Raw genomic sequence first — 20689 nt, 5'->3', positions numbered from 1 at the left:
CTTTTCCAGGCAGAATTAGACCCTCCTCTTCCATGGCTCTGCTCAGAGCAAGCGCCTTCTTGTTGCTGAGCTTATCAACTCTATGAATAACTAAGCAGACACTCGCAGAGCTTGATCATGGGGAAGGTGATATCTGAGCACGCTCAGTTTTCAGTGACTTTTGCATTAAGCTGTTGAATTCAGAGCCTCACACATGCTGGACAAGCTCTCTACCTCTGGGCTCCATTCTCCACCTCTTTTAAAATTTTGATTTTGAGAAAGGGTCTCCCTAAATTGCCCAGGCTGGCCTGGAACTTGCAATCCTCCTGCCTCAGCTTCCCAAGTGCCTCGGACTACAGGCATGCACCACCATGCCCAGCTTACACTAGAATCTCTTAATTGCAAACTGGTTTAAAACCCACAAAAAGGGACTTCCAGGAAGATGGCAGGGTGATGAACAGCAGGAAAAGAGCCTCTCTGAGATCTGGTATCCAGACAATGAAATATAGCAATGTGGGGAAGAGAAGGAGGAGGGAAGTGGGTCCCCAGGACCCAAAAAGGATCTGAAGGAAGACGTGAAGGCCATAGGGAGAGCGAAGAGAAAAACTGCAACAAAGGAGGAGGAGGTAGCAAGCGATGCTTTCTTCCTGAGGCTGGACTCACTGCGTGGGAGGGTCGGCTTGAACCTTCAGATTCATGGTGATTCCTGGTCACCCCAGAGGCTCCACAGAGAAATGCACCAATGGAATGGAACGGACTCCGTGGCTGGTGCATTATTTCCATTCAGACATCCCCCAGGAGAGGGCGATTGGACGGGGAGCCATTTTGAAGAGGGACCAAGCTTGGAACTCTGAACAGCTGTGCGATGGCTCCATCTAGTGGCTCCAGGATCAGCGAGTCTGCGGCGTTCAAACTGGCAAGAAGTCAGGGAGCCAAATTCAAACTCACAGAGTAGAGTTAACTTCTGTGGAACTAACAGTGTAGGCTTGCTAGGGTTATCCACTGCCCTGCTATAAAACTATGCCTGGCTTACTTGCTGGGATTAATTAACTTGGACCTGGCCTCAGTCTGCCCATGTTGTCCATCAGTGACAGCAGAGAGTAGACATTGTTTTCTTATTTTCTCCTGCTGTTTTTTGTTTTGTTTTGTGGGACTGGAGATCAAGCTCTGGACTTTGTGCTTGTGAGGCAGGTGCAGCACTACTGAGCTAAATCCCTGACCCCGCTGTTTTTTTTTTTTTTTTTTTTTTTTTTTTTTTTTTTTACTGGGCATCGAACTCAGGTCCTTGAGCTTGCAAGGCAGGGGGTAGAAACATTGAACTAAATCCCCGGATGTTCTTGTTTTTATATGAGGGTGAACATGGTTTCTAGGCTCATTTTTTAAAATGTGTGTGCTATTGTTCCATTCTATTCTTGGTTTTAGTTCTTCCCTCTCTTTCCCTCCTGTCTTTTTCATCAGGTTCCCAAAATTTTCATGATCTTCCTTGTCCTCCTTCAGCCTCACTTCTGATCTCTTCCTCCTCTTCTATTTCTTTATTCCCCCCATAGCCCCTTTTAAATTTTCTTCCCTGAGGGTAAAATTGCCATCTTGAGAGCTTAGTTACTGCCTACAATTTTCTGGTTTGCTTTAGATTTTGTTATATAACCACAAATCTAGTTCATAGGGTTATAGGTGGCAAATTAATAGTTGTCACAGTTTGTCATTTTCTAGGCTGTGTTTGATGCTATTGTTATTGCTGATTGTACTGTTTTAGCCAAGGTGACATAGCTGTGCTAAGTAATTGTGTAAGGGTCTTAAGAAATACTATAGGCCAATGCCAAAGAACCAGAGGCTGGGGCAAGGAGGTAGCAACTTTTCATCCCCAATAAATTGAAGAGGAAGGATCTTGCAACACTCTCAAAACAAAAATCCAGCTATTCTACGAAGATGCTACTGAGAAGTAGTCATTTCTTAAGGGTTCAAATACTAGCAATAAAGCTACTTGCCATAAGCAATTTACAAGCATTAACCCAAGAATTAAACTGAAAAAGGAAGAAAAGAAAAGAAAATGAGAGGCATTTAAACAAGATATAATCCCAGACTTTCAGCTCACCAAAAACAAACCCAGGGATAGATGAAATGGAGTCCAAAAGCCACCCACCCGGACTCTGAAGTGGTAACACTGGAAGTAACAAAGCAGATGAACAAGGCTTTAGAAAAAGTCATTGAGAAATAATTTCTTGGTAACTATACAGACGGCAACCAGAATGAAAGACATGATTAGTAACTCTAGAACAGATACAGATTTTTAAAAAATAGAGTGTAGGAAAATGATGAATACCATGAACACTCAGCATAGGAGAGAAATGGAACCCACGAAATGGATTCAAACAGCTATTCAGGAGATTAAAAATTCCATTAAAAGTATACACAGCAGAATGAGCCAATGTGAGGACAGAATACTAGATATACAAAATAGGACTGCAGTTAGGATGATGAAAAGAAAAAAGTTCTTAAAAATACCAAAGAAGCATGAGAAATCAATCCAGCAGCTGCTAGATGATACAAGGAAGAATAACATAAGATTGATGGAGTCAATGAAAAAGGAGAAGATAGTACAAATGACATAAAACACTTGTCACAGAAGTCATGGCAGAAAACTTACCAAACAGGGAAGAAGAATTTGACACACAGATGAGGGCTATAGAACTCCAATTAGTCAAGGTCAAAAAAGTCTACACCAAGGCATATAATAATCAAGATTCCAGAAATTCAACAGAAGAATAGGTTTTTTTTGTTTTTGTTTTTGTTTTTGTTTTTGAGATGGGGTCTCACTTTGTAGCCCAGGCTGGTCTTGAACTCACAGCAATCCTCCTGCCTCAGCCTCCCAAGTGCTGGGATTATAGGTGTGCACCACCATGCCCGGCACAAGAACAGAGTATTAAAAGCTGTTACAGAAAAGAAACAAATCACCTATAAAGGAAAGCTCATCAGAATCATAGCAGACTTCTCAACACAAACCCTCAAGTCAAGGAGAGCCTGGAGTGAAGTATCTCAAGCCCTAAACCTCCAACCCAGATTAATGTACCCCACAAAACTATATTTCAAAATAGATGGAGAAATAAGATACTTCAGTGACAAAGAATACCTGAGGAAATTTATGAATACCAAACCAGCACTCCAAAACGTTCTGAAGGGTACTCTAGAAAGAAATAACAAGGATTACAATTCTATGAACTACAACAGAATGAATCCACCAGGCAAGGTGAGAAATTAAAGACAGGGGAAAGAAAAGGAACCAACAACAGGAAAATAGCATGACAAGGATAAGCCAATACATATCAGTTATAACTGTCAACATTAATGGTCTCAATTCACCAATCAAAAGAAGCAGACTGACAGAACGGATCAAGAAGCAAGATTCAACAATAATGTTATATAGAAGAAGCAAATTTAATTTAAAAATACATTCACGGATTAAAAGTCAAAGGATAGAAAATAATACTCCATGTGACAGGAACCCAGAAAAAAACAACAGAGGTAGCTATTCTGTTTGCAGACAAAGTGGATTTCAAGCCAAGGATGACTGAGAGACAAAGTAGGTCATTACATGCTTGTAAAGCGAACAGTCCAAGAGGAAGAGACAACAATCATAAATATATATGCACCAAATACCAGAGCACCCAACTATATAAAATAAATATTAACAGACATGAAAAATGAAATAGGCATGAATACAATTGTAATGGGGGACCTCAAGACCCCACTGTCACAAATATACCAACTAAACAAAAAAAAGAAAGCAACAAAGAAATATCAGAACTGAAGCAAACTTTTGAACAAATGGACTTAGTAGATGTATATAGGGTTCTACCAATTCTATCTTTCAGCAGATTTAGTATTTCTGTTTTAAAATTTAGATCTTTGATCCATTTTTATTTTAGTTTAGTACATGGTGAAAGATAGGGATCTAGTAATCTTGGGCACGTGGGAAGCCAGTTTCCAGCACCATTTTTTAAAAAGGTTATCTTTATTTCAGTGAAGGTGTTTGCCTCCTTTGTCAAAGATAAGATGGCTAAGTATGTCTGGAGTTGCTTCTGCATCTTCTAATCTGTTCCATTGATCCTCAGGTCTGTTCTTTCACCAGTACCATGCTGTTTTATCACAGTAGCTTTGTAGTATAATTTAAAGTCAGGGATTGTGATGCCCCCTGCCTTGCCTTTGTTGCCCTGAATTGCTTTTGCTATTCTAGGTCTCTTCTGGTTCCAAATGAATTTTGTGATTTTTTTCTCCAATTCGGTGAGTTCTGCTATTGGTATTTTGATCTGGATCACATTAAATCACAATTTTGGAAGTATACCCATTTTCACTATATTGGTTCTTCCTACCCAAGAACAAGGGAAATCTTTCCATTTTCTGATATCCTCTTCAATCTCCTTTTTCAGAGTTCTGTAGTTTTCAATGTAAAGTTCTTTTAATCACTTCATCAGATTGGTTCTTAGGTATTTCATTTTTCTCAGTGCTATTGTGAAAGGTGTTTCCCTAATTCCTCTCTCCACGAGTTTGTCATATATGTGCAGGAAGGCTTTTGGTTTTTTTATCCAGCTATGTATACCAGAGGATTTTATATCCAGCTATGCTACTGAATTTGGTTATTAAATCTAGAAATTTTTTGGTGGAGTTTTTGTGGTCTTCTAGGTAGAGTATCATGCCATCTGAAAATAATGATGATTTACCTTCTTCCTTTCCTATCCTTATTTTTATTTCTTTCTCTTGTCTAATTGCCCTCACCAATGTTTCTAGAACTATATTGAATAAGAACTATTTTGAAAAAGAGTGGGCAACCTTGTTCCTGATTTTAGAGAGAAAGCTTTCAATTTTTGTTCATTTAGTATGATGTTTGCTGTTGGTTTGTCATAGAGGCTTTTATCAGATTGAGATAAAGACCATCTATCCCAATTTTCTGTAGGGTTTTCATCATGAATGGGGTTGGACTTTGTTAAATGCTTGTTCTGCATATGGCTTTTGTCCTTGGCTCTGTTAATATAGTATATTACATTAATTGATTTGCATATGTTGAACCATCCCTGCATCCCTGGGATGAATCCTACTTGGTCATGGAGTATAACTTTCTTGATGATTCACTGCATTCTGTTTGCCAATATTTTATTGAGGAGTTTTGAATCTGTGTTCATAAGGGAGATTGGCCTGTAGTTCTCTGCCCTGATTGGATCCTTCTCTGGCTTTGGTATCAGGTTAACGCTTTCTTCCAGGAACGAATTTGGGAATATTGTGTCTCTTTCAATTTCATTAGAGTTTGAGAACCAGTAGCATTATATCTTCTCTAAATTTCTTGTAGAATTCAGCAGTGAATTTGTCAGAGCCTGGGTTTTCTTTATTGGTGGGTTTTTAATACATCTTCAGTTTCATTGACTGATATTGATTTATTTAGAATTGTTATATCTTATTATCTCCCCCCCACCTTGCACCAGGGATTAAACTCAGGACCTTGCACTTGCAAGGCAGGTGTGAGGCCTCTGAGCTAAATCCACAGCCCATGTTATATCTTCTTGATTCAACTTTGGTAATTCATCTGTCCCCTTTGCTAACGTAGTAAAATCAGCAACAAGAATAGCATCAAACCCAGCCTACAAAATGACAAACTGTGGTAATTATTGTTTTACCACCTGTAACTGAATGAACTAGATTTATGATTATTTAACAAAATCTAAAACAAACCAGAAAATTGTATACGGTAAATATGCCCTCAGTATGGTGATTTTATTCTCAGTGGAGAAAATTTAAAAGGGGGTTGGGGGGAAAAACAGAGACACAGAAGAAGAGGAAGAGATTAGAAGCAAGGCTAGAGAGCTGAGTGAGGTGGTGCACACCTGTAATCCCAGCTCTTGGGAGGCTGAGGCAGGAGGATCGCTGTGAGTTCGAGACCAGCCTGGGCTACATAGTGAGTTCCAGGCCAGCCTCAACTACATAGTGAGACCCTGTCTCAAAAACAAAACAAAGAAACAAAAAAACCAAGAAGCAAGGCTAGAGGACAAAGGAAGACTGCACCAGCTTTGGGAAACTGTTGAAGACAGGAGAGAAAGGGAGAAGGAAGAAATAAAAATAAGACTAGAACAGAATAAGAACAACAAAAAATACTAGAAATTGTTCAGACATACAAAACCAAGAACAAATAATCAAGAAAAAAGAAAAGAAACAAAACAAAAACAAGAGAAGGAAAAAAATAAGAAAAAGAAGCCCACTTCAAGGCATACCTCTGCTGTCACTGGTAGACTGGGCAGACAGTACCCAGACCCAAGTTAATTAATCCCAGCAAACCAGCCATAGAGTTATAGTGGGATAGTGGCTAATCTCAGCAAGCCTGCACCTTTAGTTCTGAGGCACAGGCTAGTTTCGGGCTAGAACCCAATTCGTTCAGTCAGCAACACTCCTTTTGTGTCCTCCCAGCTGGAAATTGGCTCCTTGACGTCCTGCTGATTTGAATTTGATTCTCTCTCACCCTGTCCCTGGGAGCCTCTACATGGAGCCGGCCCACAGCTCAGTTGGCCCCTCTCCAAGATGGCGACCGGCCAGTTGCCCTCTCCTGGGGTGTGTCTGAGCCTGAATAATTCAACAGTCCCTGCGGTCTCCTGAGTTCACTGCTCCATTCCACTGGTGCATTTCTCTGTGGAGGACTCCAGGGTTGCTAACAATCACTGTGCATCTGCAAGTTTGAGCTGCTCTTTCCAGGCAATGAGTCAGGACTGAGGTAGACAGCTCTGCTTGCCACCTCCTTCTTCATTGAAATCTCTCTTTTTGCTCTCCCCATGGGCTTCACCTCTTGCTTCAGATCCTTGCTGGATCCAGAGGACGCACTTCCTTTCTTCTCTTCTTCATGCTATTATAGTCCAACGTCTGGACACCAAATCTCAGAATGGCTGTTTCTCTGCTGTTCACCACTTCATCTCTTAACATTAACAGTTTTCTGCCATAATCACAATACCCATATTGCACTTGAGAAGATTAATATTTCCTTAAATATTACTCAATACTATATTAAAATGTCTCTGGTTGGTCCCAAAATCTCTTTAAAGGTTGATTAAATCAAGGTTCGTATAATTGTCATTGCATCTATGTTTTTAAAATCTAGAATAGTGGTTTTTAGTTGGAGTGTGATTTTTGTCCCCAGAGGGACACTGTCACCTAAGGGAGATGCTTTCAGTTGGCACAGTGGGTCGGGGTTGGGGGTGCTACTGACATCTCGTGGTATCAAACTTCCTTCGAAGCACACCAGCCCCTGTCACAAAGCCACACAGCCAAAAACACCAGTAATGCTGAGTTTGAGAAACTCAGCTCCAAACAGCTCCATGGAAACTGTCTCATGCCACCAGTTTGCTAAGGGTCCAAGCCAATTGTCCTGCAGAAAGTTCTGTTTTGTGTTGAGACAGTGTCTCATTATATAGTTCAGGCTGGCCTTGAACCCACTATATAGCCCAGGCTGTCCTCAAGTTCGTGGTAATCTTCCTGCCTCACCCTCTTGAGTACTGGAATTACAGGTGTGCACCACCACTCCAGGTTAATTCTGTAGAAATTTCTGACTTCTGGATTGGGCCAGTTATTTCCATTTCTCTTGGTGCCATTCACCTTGTTCCTGCCTTGCATGTAATTGCTGAAAACTGAAGTTTGGACTAAGAGCGTTGAGAAATGTGAAATCCAGAGTAAAGACCCATCAAAGGCCACTTGGCCAGTTGGTGGCCAACTCACCCTCTCACCCAGTGCTCCAGTCCTTGTTCTGTGGCCCTGGGATGAGAGGTGGGGAAAGACCTTCCTAACCCCCGATGCCTTCTGGAAACTTCTCTCTTGCCCCAAGAGTGACCCCTACGTGCACCCAACAGGTCACTGTGCACTTTGACAAGATGCTGATGACCAACGCCAAGCTCCGGAAGGAGATTGAGGACCTGCGGTTCGAGAAGGCTACTTATGACAACGTGTACCAGCAGCTGCAGCGGCGCCTGCTCACGCAGAAGAAGACCATGAATGTGGCCATTGAGCAGTCTGCCCAGGCCTACGAGCAAAGGTGTGGGCAGCACTGGGGCCATGGCCCATGGCTCCCGGCTGAGCTTGGCTTCCTTGTATGTGGCGGACCTTAAATCACAATGGTGATAGCTCCACATGCTGTCTACCTGCCCAGCACAGTGCCAGGCACTCTGTGCGGTGCTTCAGCCTCCACGGTTCTCCTAGGAGTTGTTGTCCCCATTATCTAGACCAGGGCATGGAGGCTCGGAGATGCTAGAATACTCACCTGAAGTCCACGGAAGCAGCAGTTGGGGTGGAGCTGAGACTCAAACTTCTGGTCAGCACCATCCCCTCCAGGTGTCCTGCTTCTAGTTCTGGGGTCTTTCTCAGTCTATGTCTCTGGAAAGAGAGTTTGGCTAAGGAGAGAACACGTGTTAGAATCAGACACAGCTGGGTTTGCAGCCTGGCTCCATCACTGCTGTGTTGTTCTTGCATCTCTTTTGGTGGTAGAGAGACTCAATAATGGATGCATGTAAGGGAGTGCTGGGACACAGTGATTGGCAGGCGAAGGAGATGCTAGCGATGTTGGTGGTGTGATGATGGTGATGTTGGAGGTGATGATCGCGATAGTGATGGTGGTGATGATGGTGATGGTGGTGATGATGGTGATGGTGGTGATGGTGATGATGGTGATGATGATGGTGATGGTGGTGATAGTGATGGTGGTGATGGTGGTGATGATGGTGATGGTGGTGATGATGGTGATGGTGGTGATGGTGGTGATGGTGATGATGATGGTGGTGGTGATGGTGGTGATGATGGTGATGATGGTGATGGTGGTGATGGTGGGGATGGTGATGATGATGGTGTTGATGGTAGTGATGATGATGCTAGTGGCCATGCTGATGGTGATGGTGTTGGTGATAATTCTAGTGACAATGGTAATGGTGATGGTGATGACAGAGAGAGGATCGGGACAGGAAAATCGCTCCTCAGGGGTGGCCTAGAGCTTGCTCTAGTAGCTCAGGTGAAAAGGACTGTCCTTCTGCTCCAGAAACTTTTATTAAGAAATCTGGTGGTCCATGGAAGAGCAGAAAGTTCCTGGGCTTGCCAGGAGTGGTACCTGAAATCCCAGAACTTGGGAGGCTGAGGCAGGAGGATTGCTGTGCATTCAAGACCAGCCTGGGCTACACAGTGAGTTCCAGGTCAGTCTCAACTACATAGTGAGACCCTGTCTCAAAAAAACAAACACACAAAAAAAGAAAGTTCCGGGGCTGGCAGGGAGAGGGCAGGAGGAGGGCAGAGCCTCAGGACACCCTAGCTCTTCACCTTCCCCAGGCTGGAGGCCATGGCGCGCATGGCGGCCATGAAGGACCTCCAGCAGAAGGACATCTCCCAGTACAACCTAGAGATCCGCACAGGGGGATTTGTGCATTCAAGACCAGCCTGGGCTACACAGTGAGTTCCAGGTCAGTCTCAACTACATAGTGAGACCCTGTCTCAAAAAAACAAACACACAAAAAAAGAAAGTTCCGGGGCTGGCAGGGAGAGGGCAGGAGGAGGGCAGAGCCTCAGGACACCCTAGCTCTTCACCTTCCCCAGGCTGGAGGCCATGGCGCGCATGGCGGCCATGAAGGACCTCCAGCAGAAGGACATCTCCCAGTACAACCTAGAGATCCGCGAGCTGGAGCGGCTGTATGCTCATGAGACCAAGCTCAAGTCCTTCCTGCTTGTCAAGCTCAATGACCGCAGCGAATTTGAGGAGCAGGCCAAAAGGGAGGAAGGTACATTCCCCAGGGTGCTTGTGCTGTCTCTCTCTCTCTCCTCTCTCTCTCTCTCTCTCTCTGTCTCTGATCATCTTATAGCAAGATTGTCAATTTTACCAAATAAAAATCCAAGATACCTGGTTAAGTTTAAATTTCAAATAAACAATGACTATTTACGTGGGATAAGTATGGGGATATACTTACCCTAAAGCATATTTATACTTTGAGGGATGCAAAGTGTGCCTGCAGTTCACATGTACCTGGTCGCCCTGTGTTTTGTCCAGGTTCTCACACCAAGACTCTCCTTCCACTCTTTAGGGGAGACTGGTGTGTCCCAGTCCCCTAGGGTATCCCTAGGTTGGAGGATTTGCAGGGAGGATGACACGGAAAGCTCAGGGTGAAGACCAGAGGAAGCAGATGCCCCCATTGGTCGTATTGTGTGCAGCCAGGGGCTGTGAGCCCCTGATCAGTGGGGAAGTTTTATATCAGTGACCAGTGAAACTGGGGACCATCTGAGTTCCCAGATGCCAGCCAGAGCCCAGCCTACGAGCAGGCCTTTCTACCTCATCCCAGTCCCTGGCATAGGGTCGGAATCAGGTGGGAGCCACTCCAGCAGCCAGAGCAAGTCAGGCAGGGGGAAGTGTGCACACAGAGGCCCTGAGCTATGGAGAGGGTGGTTTGCTTCTAGAACAGAGAGAAGGCCGAGTGGTTGGAAGGGGTCATTGCCGTGAGGAGAGGCACGGGAGATGCACAGGGAAAGGTCATGGGGTCTTCCAGGCTGAACTAGGAGGCACACGTTTCTCCTGCACGGGATGGGAATCATCAGAGGAGCCAGGTGACGGCATCTGGTGGTGACAGGCACTGGGCGGTAGAGGGGACCAGATCTTAATTAATTCTGAGAAGCTTTTATTTTATTCCAAGGACAGCAGGGGCCTACAACATGAAAGGGGTCACGTGGCCAGAAGCGCCTAGGAAGATGTAGAAGAGGTCCTCTAATTGCCATGTGAAAGTCCATCAGAGAGATAAGGTTGGGTTCGGGAGAGTCAGGGCTGATACAGCATCCATGGCTGGAGAGAGCAAGGCTCAGAGGGAAACTTTCTGGAATTTAATTGTATTTCCCAAGCTTGGAGGCTTCCTAAGAACCCACCCTGGGGCCTTTCTTGGCCACTTCCTTGACCTTCGTTCTGTTCAAACATCACCTCAGAGAGGCCTCCCCTATCCCCATCTAAAGCAGAATAATGCGTGGATTTCTTTTTCTGTTTACTTGGATAGCTTCTTTTCCTTTCTATTTTTGTCTGATTCCTCCACTAAACGTTCCACGGGGCAGGGATTCTGCCTGAGCTAGCCTGGCCCAGTGTGGGATGCAGCTTCTCTCCTGTCTTGGAAAGAGCCAGCCACCTCCCCAAGGCCCCTTACTCTCTGTCTGTCACCAAACTGAATGGCTTTCGGCCTGGACCCTTTGGCTCTGGTTTCCCCTTTTCTAGCTTCCAAGGCAAAGAAGCACGGGAAGAAGAGCAAGGGCACGAGCTTCGAGAGCTACGAGGTGGCCCACCTGCGACTGCTGAAGCTGGTGGCAAACGGGAACCTGAACCACCTCATCGAGGACTTCCTGGCCAAGGAGGAGAAGAACTTTGCCCGCTTCACCTACGTCGCGGAGCTCAACGATGACATGGAGATGATGCAGAAGAAGGCGCAGAGGATCCAGGTCGGGCCAGCCCTCATCTCCCTGGACCCGGGGCCACCTGTCCCTCCCCAGAGCAGGTTCCTGGGGACGCCTGTAAGGAGCTCACATAAAAAGGGCCTCAAGGTTGCCCTCAGGTCTCCCTGCATTTTAGCTTCTCTGAAATCAGATTTGTCTTTCTGTTGACATCTAAGTTAAGGTGTTCGAGGCCTCCTGCCTCCAGGGGTGATGTTTACACTCCACAGCTCATTGTATAATCCAGGGTTCAGTCGACCATAGCCCCACAGCTCACGAAGAATGATTTTATACTTTTAAAGGACTGGGTGGGTGGGGGGACTATGGGAGAGAGATAGCATTTACTCTCTGCCCTTCACCTTAAAAGTTCTCTAACCCTCAACAGCTTCAGAGAACTGAGGAGAGATGGTTACCTCTTATCTCAGAGAAGCTTGACGAGCATGAACATAGTAAAGGCTCTGCCAAGTCCTGCAGGGAGGAAACCTGTTTACCTTCTTTTGAACCCATAATTTCCCAAAGTTAATTGGCTCCCTGGGCTACTTATTCCCCAGCACCTGAACAAACACCCTTCAGTAAGGATCTGCGCAGCTCCTCTATGCCCTTCAACATTTGGCTCAGCTCTGCTTTGTAGGACCAGGTCCCATCACAAGTCCCAAAGCGCCCTCTGCAGCTGCCAGGCCCTCGTGCTGTTCCCCGCCCTGCTCGTTAGTCCTGACCCTGCACCAATGTTACCTCCTCTGGGGATTCATTACTTTCCTTCGACCTGCGCTCTGCTTATGTGACAAGAGGAGCTGCTCTCTCACATAAGTCCCTGTCCCCAAATGTGGGGCGTGTGTGCTGGCCATGTGCAGCCTGCGGCTGGACTATAGGTGAGAACATTGACCTTATCTAATGATAGGTAAATTATAATGAGTATTAGGAAAATATAAACCTGCGATTTAGTGGATATTATTACTCAGGGAGATAATGCCAGCAAATAATAGGCACAGTAAACTAACCAATACTGCCTGGTTTCCAGAATGTTGTTAACAGATAACTAGGTATTAACAGCAGACCGTAATAATCCAAGTGATAATGGCAGGAGGAAAGGTAGTTTTGAATTTTCACAGAAACAGATGGCACAAAGGGGTAAACTGAGGAGTTTCTTCAAGCAACTGTTTACAAAGGTTTAAATAAATTGTGCAGGGCGAGTACAGGCCCAGCCTGCTCCGGAAAGGATTAAGGAGGAAACGCTTTCTGGAAATGCAAGGGGAAGCCGGAAGCAAGTCGCCAGTTTTGACCTCCCATTGGCTGGGCCCGACAGGAAGCCAGTGCCAAAGACACCTCCCATTGGTTGAGTCTAACCGGAAGCAGGCAGACAAGTCCTAGGCACTGCCTAGGCTGCTGGTGCAAGGCATAGAGCGGAGTGGGGAGGGGCGGGTAGGTGGCTCAGGGGAGAATGGGAACTGTCCAGGGGAGGGGCTGCTGCTTGAAGGACCCTTGGGCTGGGCTGCTCTTGACCCCTTCTAGAGGGATCATACACAGGACAGGTCTGGTACCCAGAGGGGCACCAGCGAGTGGGTCCTAAAGAGAATCGACCTTGACCGCCCATTCACCTTGAGGGCGCTCTCTCCTCTTCTTGGTCGCTGCCTGTCTTCTGGGGTTAGGAGGACCGACGTTTGCCTGCCCTCTCTCGGTCTCAGTGTCCCCAAGTAGAATACTTGGACTAGAGGAGTTTCCAAACTTGTGTTAAAAAGCTACGAAACATTTTTGTTTAAGCTCATATTATGAGGAAACTGGTATATAAGACAGGGCGGTCTTGGGTGAGTGGGACGGGTTAGGAGGTGGTACCCAGGATTTTCACACTTACTAGAGGGCTGGGGTCCTAACGGGCCCAGGCAATGAGAGAGCAAAACTGGCGACATTTCCGCACGGTAATCTGCTTGTTGTCCTTCACCCTCCAAACCCTCCAACATTAAGGTATTCACTGCCGACATTTACAGATCAGTGTATTCCACGTGAGAATCTGAATTTATGGTTTCTCTTGGAAAATCGGATCTGACAAGTTTGGCACACATTCTTGCGGGGAGCTGAGTTCCTATAAAAGTCCAGGCTCTCCCTCGCCATCCATGGGAACCAGCTGGTTCTGGGTCTGAGGCGGTGGCCCAAGGCCCAGGGGTTCAGTGGGCCTTTTAGTGTGCGTCCTCCACTGTAGGCGCACCGCCACTGCCCTCTTGTGGGGGTCCGTGGTATTGCGCGGAAGGGCTTGGCATGGCTCCGCAGGGAGGGACCAGGGTTCCCCTGGGGGTTGGAAGCGCGCAGGGCCCTGGACTTGCATTCTCCAGGAGGGAGCACCTCACCGGTACCAGTGGGATGATCCGGACCACCCCCACCTCGAGGAATGAGAGGACGCCGGCTGGACTCTGGGACCTGACCGGAAGTGTTCCTGATCAGAGGCGACCTTCATGTTCCCATGGGGACCTCGTCCCTCAGCTGTGCAGCGGTCCCCTGCTTTAGGACGAGTGTGCATGTGTGAGATGGGCCAGTCTCGCCTTTTCTGGGCCTCGGTTTCCCCGTCTGTGGAATGATGTGTCAGCCAGAACAGCAGCTTCCCAGGTCACTTTTTGCCACAGAACTGTGCAGTTTGGGGCACAGAGCTGCCAAGTGCCAGCTGGATGCATCTAGAAAACGTGGATTTCCAATAGGGAGGGTTAATTTCACACACACACTCACACCCCTGGGTGCCCGTTTCTGTACGGGATTGTACTAGAGGAGTCATCTGTTTAGCGCCCCCTCCCATGGTTTATGGTAGATAATCCCAGCGCCATCCAAGGGGTTCTGGGGGTCCTGTTGCCACAGTGGAATCACAAGATGCTTTGTAAAATGCAGACCCTCAGGCCCCTGCTCCGACCTGCAGCCCTAGATTCTCTGCGAGGGGTCAGGAATCTGCATTTAGCTGAGTTTCTGTTTGAGATTCTTTGTCCTGCTGTGTGGATGGACCAGCAGTGATTTAACCAAACACCCTACAGTAAGCTCTTGGATTGGCCCTGAGCGGGTGGTCTGGAGGGTCCACCTTGGTCTTCTTGCTCTGCTGCATTGGGAACAAGGTCCTGGGGCAGAATTGCTCAAAAGGATTAGACACCCTCCTCAAACCCCAGTGGTTCTAAAAGCCCAGCTCTGTAGCCAAAGCAAAGCGTTTGGTATCAGTTTAGAAATGCACTTTCTCAGCTGGGCGTGGTGGCACACGCCTGTAATCCCAGCACTCAGGAGGCTGAAGCAGGAGGATCACCACCAGTTTAAGGCCAGTTTAGGCTACACAGTGAGCTCAAAACCAGCCTGGGCAGGACTACATAGTGAGACCCTCTCTCAAAAAACAAACAAAAACAGGGGCCAGGGATTTAGCTCAGTGGCTCCACACCTGCCTGGCAAGCTCAAGGTCCTGAGTTTGATCCCTGGGACCAAAAACACACAAAAAACCCACAAAAATTACATTCTCATCTAGGCACCTTCCTGAAAGAGTTAAAGGCCTCATATTACAGTGATACATGAATAGCGATGTTTATAGCAGCAAACTCATACTAGCTAAATCTTGGGAAGCAGCCTGTATGTTCATTGATGGGTGACTGGATAAATAAAATGTGATATTTCCACACAATGGAGTACTACTCCGCTGTAAAGAAGGATAAACTTGAGTCATTTGTAGGAAAATGGATGCACCTTGAGATCCTAATGTTAAGTGAAATAAATCAGACACCCTTAAATAGTTCACGATTTCTCTTAAGAAACCCAAATCATAAATACTTTAAAGATCAAAATAAGAGATAATAGGGAACAGAGATAGGTTGAGTGGCGATTTCGGTTTAAACTCATTCGGTTGAAAGAAAACCAGACTTCTCTCCTCGGTGCAGTGCCCCGGTATAGTTGGGCTTGCAGCATCAGCCCCGCACCCTGCGTCACTCCCTCCTCTCTCCACAGGACGAGATCGCCCTCCTGCGGTCGCAGCAGAAATCGTCCCGCGAGGACAGCCGCTCTGTGCTGAGGCAGCTGGAGGTGAGCCGGGAGGGCCATCCTGTCTGTCAGCCCATCTGTCCGTCGGTCAGGCCTGTCCGGGGCTCTTTTTTTCTTCTCACTTCTGGGGATTGAGTCAGGGGTCTCCTACCTGCCAGATGAGCACTGGCCCATGGAGCCAAGACCCCGACCCTGTTTTAAGACAGAGTCTTGCTAAATTGCCCAGGCTGTCCTGAAACTTGTGATCCTCCTGTCTCAGCCTCCTGATGGCTGGGATTACAGGCATGCGCCTCCATGCCACAACTGTTTTCATTTGTTTAGACAGGCAAGGTTCTCACTAAATTGACCAAGCTGGGCTCGAATTTGCGATCCTCCTGCCCCAGCCTCCCAGAGTCCTGGGATTACAAGTGTGTGTCACCATACCCGGGCTGTAGATGTAATTTAACAAACTATGGTAACTGACTTACTCTGGCCACTTTATTAGCAGCTGAGTACAATTAAGTAAATCTAGAAATGGTCAGACAATGGCCCTGGCTCCTTCTAGCTATTTGTTTTGCTGTCTTTGATGTGTGGTTTATATTCCAAGGGTGCCATGTGGTTGCAATGAAGCTGTCACAGACCCAGCTATCACATATACAGTCCAACAGAAATAAAGTGGGGGAGAAAAAAAGCTTAAAAGTTCTTTCCCCGAAGTCTGAACCAACACTTCTGTATTAACATCTTATTGGCCATTCCTTTCCCAAGAGAGGTAGACAATAGGATTTTTTGCTGGTCACAATGTCACCTAGAGTCAGGGTTTTGTCATTAAGAGATAATGAGGGCCCTAACAAAAATATGAGCTCGGAACGTCTGGCCACAGAGTTCTGTTCCAAGCCGGCAGCTCCTGGACAGGGACTGTGGCCCTGGGTCAGTTCCAGTGCCCGACTCCACTAGACCGGGCGGTTTCTATCCTGCGTCTGGTGGACCTGATGGCAGCGCCGCCTCTGCTGGCCACCAGGGGGCGGCAGCGCACACGCGGCCAAAGTAGCCGCCTGCGGAGGAAGCCGGATGTGGGCTCTGCAGACTCGGTCCCGAGCTGGTCCCTACCCCGGGCCTGTGCCGAGTCCCTCACGGGTCGCGCTGGCCCTGATGACTCCGACGCAGCCCCGTCGCGCCCCGCTCTCTGGGGACCTCGGTGGCCTCCCCGGGATGGTCACTCCCTCGCTGGGTGACTTTGAAATGGTGATGTCTCCGCTCCGAGCCTTGGTTTCCTCATCTGTAAAATGGGTTTGAGCCCCGGTGGCGGCTGAGAGCTGTGGAGGTTAGATCGCGCCTGCGCACTAAGAGCTCTGCCCTTGGAACCACCGCAGTGAGAAAGCGCGGATCATAGTCTCCTTGTGGATAAATCGCTGCGGATTCAAGAGCTGAGCCTTCCTGCCCCGCAGCCCCACCCTGAGATCCCAGCCCTCTAGCAAGTTCAAGTCCAGCTTGGGCAACTTAGTGACCTAGTGAGAGCCTGTCTCAAAATAAAAGAGGAAAAAGGGGCTGGGGTGCAGCTCAGTGTAAGGGCCCGGGGTTCAATCCCAGAGCTCGAGCACACAGGAAGACACTTGTACACATATGTGCACGAAACAAAACTTCTGGGGAACTATTTACCCCTGGAACCTGACGATAGTATTTTCTCTTCCTATCTTTTCTTTTGTATTCTCTTTATTTATTCATTTATTTAGAGACAGTCTCTCTATCTGGTTTGGCTGGCCTAGAACTCACTGTGTAGCCCGGCTGGCCTCAAACTCACAAACATCCTCCTGCCTCAGCCTCCCGAGTGCTGAGATCACAGGCGTGCGCCACTACACGCATCTGTCGTTTCATTCTTTAAAACAATGTTGATGGGAGTGTAATCAATCAGCCCTGAGCCCTTGGACAGCTGAAAACCTGCAGCCTGGAGACGCAGGGCAGAGGGTCTGCAGCCGCAGCAACTGTCAGGGCAGGCTGACCTCGGGGCGGCGTCTGTCCCCAGGAGAAACTGAGGAAGATCTCAGAGGAGGCCAGCGAGTATGAGAACAGATCCGGGGAGATGGGCAAGACCCTGGAGCGCCTCAAGAACGCGGTTGGGAGCCTGTTTCAAAAGATCAACTGCGATGCCAGCAGAATCCTGGTGCACCTGGGGGAGACAGGGAAGATCACCGATGCCAACCTGCCTCAGTACTTCGGTGAGTCCCTCCCCACACAGTGACCTGCACCCAGGCTGGCCTGGAACTTGCAGCAATCCTCCTGCCTCAGCCTCCTGAGTGCTGGGCTCATAGAAATGTATGTGCCATTATACCTGGCTCTGTTGCAGGTACAATACTTGTGACCTCTGATTTTCAAATAGAATAGCTACAGCTCAGAGAGGAAAGACCAGATGGGGTCATTATGGGAGTGTAGGGAACAGCATTTTGGGCAAAAAAAGGAACAGTGTAAGCAAAGGCTCAGAGGCTAGAGCAGAGCAGACTGGGGAAAAACAGTAGTTCATTAAGACTGCACTGCCCCTGTTCCTGATTTGTAGTGTGACCCAGTGTTCCTCAGCCTCATCACCCACCTGCAGGGGATCCTGTGGCTTATGGATCCTGTGTCTCTGGGCTTCATGCCCTTAGGAATGAGGGCCTTGGGCTTCTCAAGAGCCAGATGTGGCCCTGCTAGGGTGACTATGTGGTGCGTCCCGCGGCCACACGCTGTGTACTGTCTTGCAGCCACCATTGAGAAGCGGACCAACGACCTGCTGCTGCTGGAGGCACAGCGGCGTGTGCAGGAGGCTGAGGGCGCCGAGGCTGAGGCCCCACAGCCCTTCGTCAACCCCTTCTGGGGCGGCTCTGCACTCCTCAGGCCCCCTGAGTCCATCAAGGTCGTGCCCCCCACCTTCGGGCCCGACCCCTTCAACAACAGGCTGGAGGATGGTGAGTCCTGGCACCTAGGTCCCCCCATGAGGCTCTGGGGGGCCGCTTGGGAGCCCTGTGGTGCCCCGCTCCCCTCTCACTGTTGCCTGGGGACTTTCATCCCTGTAACCCAAACACAGAGCTCTAAGCTTTGTTCTCCTGGCTATTTTTTAAAATCACAGCTGCCAGGCGTTATGCAGCTTACCTGTAATCCCAGCTCTCTGGGAGGCTGAGGCAGGAGGATTGCATATTAGAGTCCAGTCTATGCAATTTATTGAGACCATCTCAAATTTTAAAAGACGGTGACATCTGATCAGTGGCAGCTGGGCAGGTGTCCCCCCACCTTAGCACAGTGTTCTCAGCCCTTTGAATTCCTATGAGGGCCTCAGTGCAGCTGTTGGCAGTACCACCCACACAAGGGCAATGATGTCCTTGTGCAGTGCACATCCAGAACAGCTGCACATCAGAGCCCTGTCTCCTCACGTTTCCTCTCTGGGAGTCAGGCAGTGGTCTGGGCGTCCTTGGAAGTACAGCTCTGCCCACCGGCCCCTCCTTGAGCCCTGAGAGCTTTTGCTGCTCACAAGTCTGTCTTTGGCACAGTCGATCACCCCCTGGAGCACAGCGATCTGCGGCAGCTGGTGCTGGATGCCTACTTCGCCAGGGAGGCTCGGAGCAGGGACCTGCTTGCCGACGGCCTCTCCGAGAGGGGCGACGAGCTGAGGCCCAGGAAGAAGCTGACACTCTGAGTCCCACGGCCGCATGTGTACCGGAACCCAAGAGAATAGATGTTTTGTACTGTAACCTCTGGGCCCTTGAGCGCCGACCTGGGCGCGGAGGCTGGGGTTGTGGCAGCCTCAGACTGGAGGCATAGGTGGGTCAGCGCTGGGAGGGTGACTAGCCTGGGCCACCCTTGCTGAACCACAGGGAGGGGCAACGTGTGGAGAAAGTGTGGAGGCTGCACTGCACCCCAAGTATCGTTTGTTTTGGGGATGCTAGGGATTGGACTCATGGCTTTTGCACTGAGCTGCAACCCCAAGACCTCTCCTTTTTTTTAATTTTTAAGACAGAGTCTTGCTAAGTTGCTCAGTTGCCCAGGCTGGGCTCCATCTTGAGATCCTCCTGCCTCAGCCCCCCAGAGTGCTGCATTATAGGCATGTGCCATCACACCCGGTCGCTGTGTTGCTCTTGAGACCCCAGGGCCACACAAGGCACTGCAGGCCCTCACAGCAGGGCCTCAGGCCTCAGCGGCCCGGTCTTATCTCTACGAATGCATGTGTGCATGTTGTGTCTTCAGTGTCCCTCGGGCCAGCAGGTCACCCAGAGCGGTGCACAGATGGTTGGGGCTGGCATTGTGTGATTCCTGGGCCCTAGGATGCCCTTTCCCGCTCCTTTGGCCTCAGGCCCTTTGTGCCCTCCCATGATCCCGGCCACACCCAGTGCAGTCAATCCCGTGAGCAGGCTGCCAGTCCCCAGCTCGCCAGGAGCCCAGGTGCCCAGTTCCCAACTGCATGTGGCTGGGGAGAAGATGCGCCCCTGTCTGCCAGTTTGCTGAGGGCCAGGAGAGAGGTGGAGCAGGTGGGAGCCCGCCCCACCGTGACCACTGGAAGCTGTGGCCCACGCAGATGTGCTGAGCTCCTGGATGCAGCTGCGCCTGAAGTCCTAGGACCCAGTCTCTCCACCTATCTGTTTCCTAGGCTGGGAATCCTGCCCCAACACAGGCCTGACTGCTTTGGCTGTGACTTCGGTCACCAAGATCAGGCCAGCCCAAGGCCAGGTCTGGTCCTTACGGGCCAGAAGTCAGTACCCAGAGACTTCACCCTGTGATCCGCTGGCATGGCATGGCATCTGCCCTGGGTGCCTTTGCCTAGCCTGGCCCCTCGGTGGCTGACACCCCCGTACACCCCAAGGAAGCAGGGAAGGTGGGCAGCAGGAGCCCGGGCCGCCTGTGTGCGGCTCAGCGTGGGCGCATCGGGCAGCAGAGGACATCAGGCCAGATTCGCACCTCGCATTTATTGGACCGGGCTCGGGCGGGGTTTGCAGCCGGGCTCCCAGCCCTGCGCTGCGGGCGGCTCAGTCCTTCTCCTCGCCGTGGGTGATGATGTGCACCAGGTTCCGGTAGTCCAGGTTGCCGGTCACGTCGGGCGGGAAGGCTGTGAACATCTGGTCCATCTGCAAACAACCGGCAGGGGGCGCTCCAGGCCTTGTCCCGTCACCTGCTGTGGGGGTGGGGACCCAGCCGCGGATGCCGGGCCTCTGGGCTGGTGGGGGATGGGGGCGGGGAGGGGCCCGGTGGGGGCCCGTGGCTAAAGGGAGTCCAACCACCCACCAAGGAAAGGAGGCCCAATCTCTACGCAAACTAGAAATCTCGGATG

The 20689-nt window shown here is 49.1% G+C and overlaps 2 protein-coding genes across 2 annotated transcripts in view; one reads left to right on the top strand and one right to left on the bottom strand.

Annotated features, from left to right (window-relative positions):
- Positions 1 to 19358, top strand: part of Ccdc63 (coiled-coil domain containing 63) — a 28463-nt gene extending 9105 nt beyond the window's left edge. Inside the window, exons 4-10 of the mRNA XM_033762438.1 lie at positions 7854 to 8035; positions 9577 to 9758; positions 11225 to 11445; positions 15391 to 15465; positions 17423 to 17615; positions 18135 to 18338; positions 18918 to 19358. Of these exons, the coding sequence (XP_033618329.1) occupies positions 7854 to 8035; positions 9577 to 9758; positions 11225 to 11445; positions 15391 to 15465; positions 17423 to 17615; positions 18135 to 18338; positions 18918 to 19063 (1203 nt within the window). The 3' untranslated portion in view covers positions 19064 to 19358. The remainder of the gene's footprint in view (positions 1 to 7853; positions 8036 to 9576; positions 9759 to 11224; positions 11446 to 15390; positions 15466 to 17422; positions 17616 to 18134; positions 18339 to 18917) is intronic.
- A 950-nt stretch (positions 19359 to 20308) lies between these two features.
- The window catches only part of Myl2 (myosin light chain 2), a 4780-nt gene continuing 4399 nt past the window's right edge, over positions 20309 to 20689 (bottom strand). The window contains exon 7 of the mRNA XM_010604458.3: positions 20309 to 20486. Coding sequence (XP_010602760.2) covers positions 20388 to 20486 — 99 coding nt within the window. The 3' untranslated portion in view covers positions 20309 to 20387. The remainder of the gene's footprint in view (positions 20487 to 20689) is intronic.

This window comes from Fukomys damarensis, unplaced genomic scaffold (assembly GCF_012274545.1).
Source record: "Fukomys damarensis isolate Sample0158 unplaced genomic scaffold, DMR_v1.0_HiC HiC_scaffold_12, whole genome shotgun sequence".
In the NCBI taxonomy this organism is placed as follows: domain Eukaryota; kingdom Metazoa; phylum Chordata; class Mammalia; order Rodentia; family Bathyergidae; genus Fukomys; species Fukomys damarensis.
The sequence above is the reverse complement of the archived record's forward strand: the minus strand, read 5'-3'. Positions and strand labels throughout refer to the sequence as shown.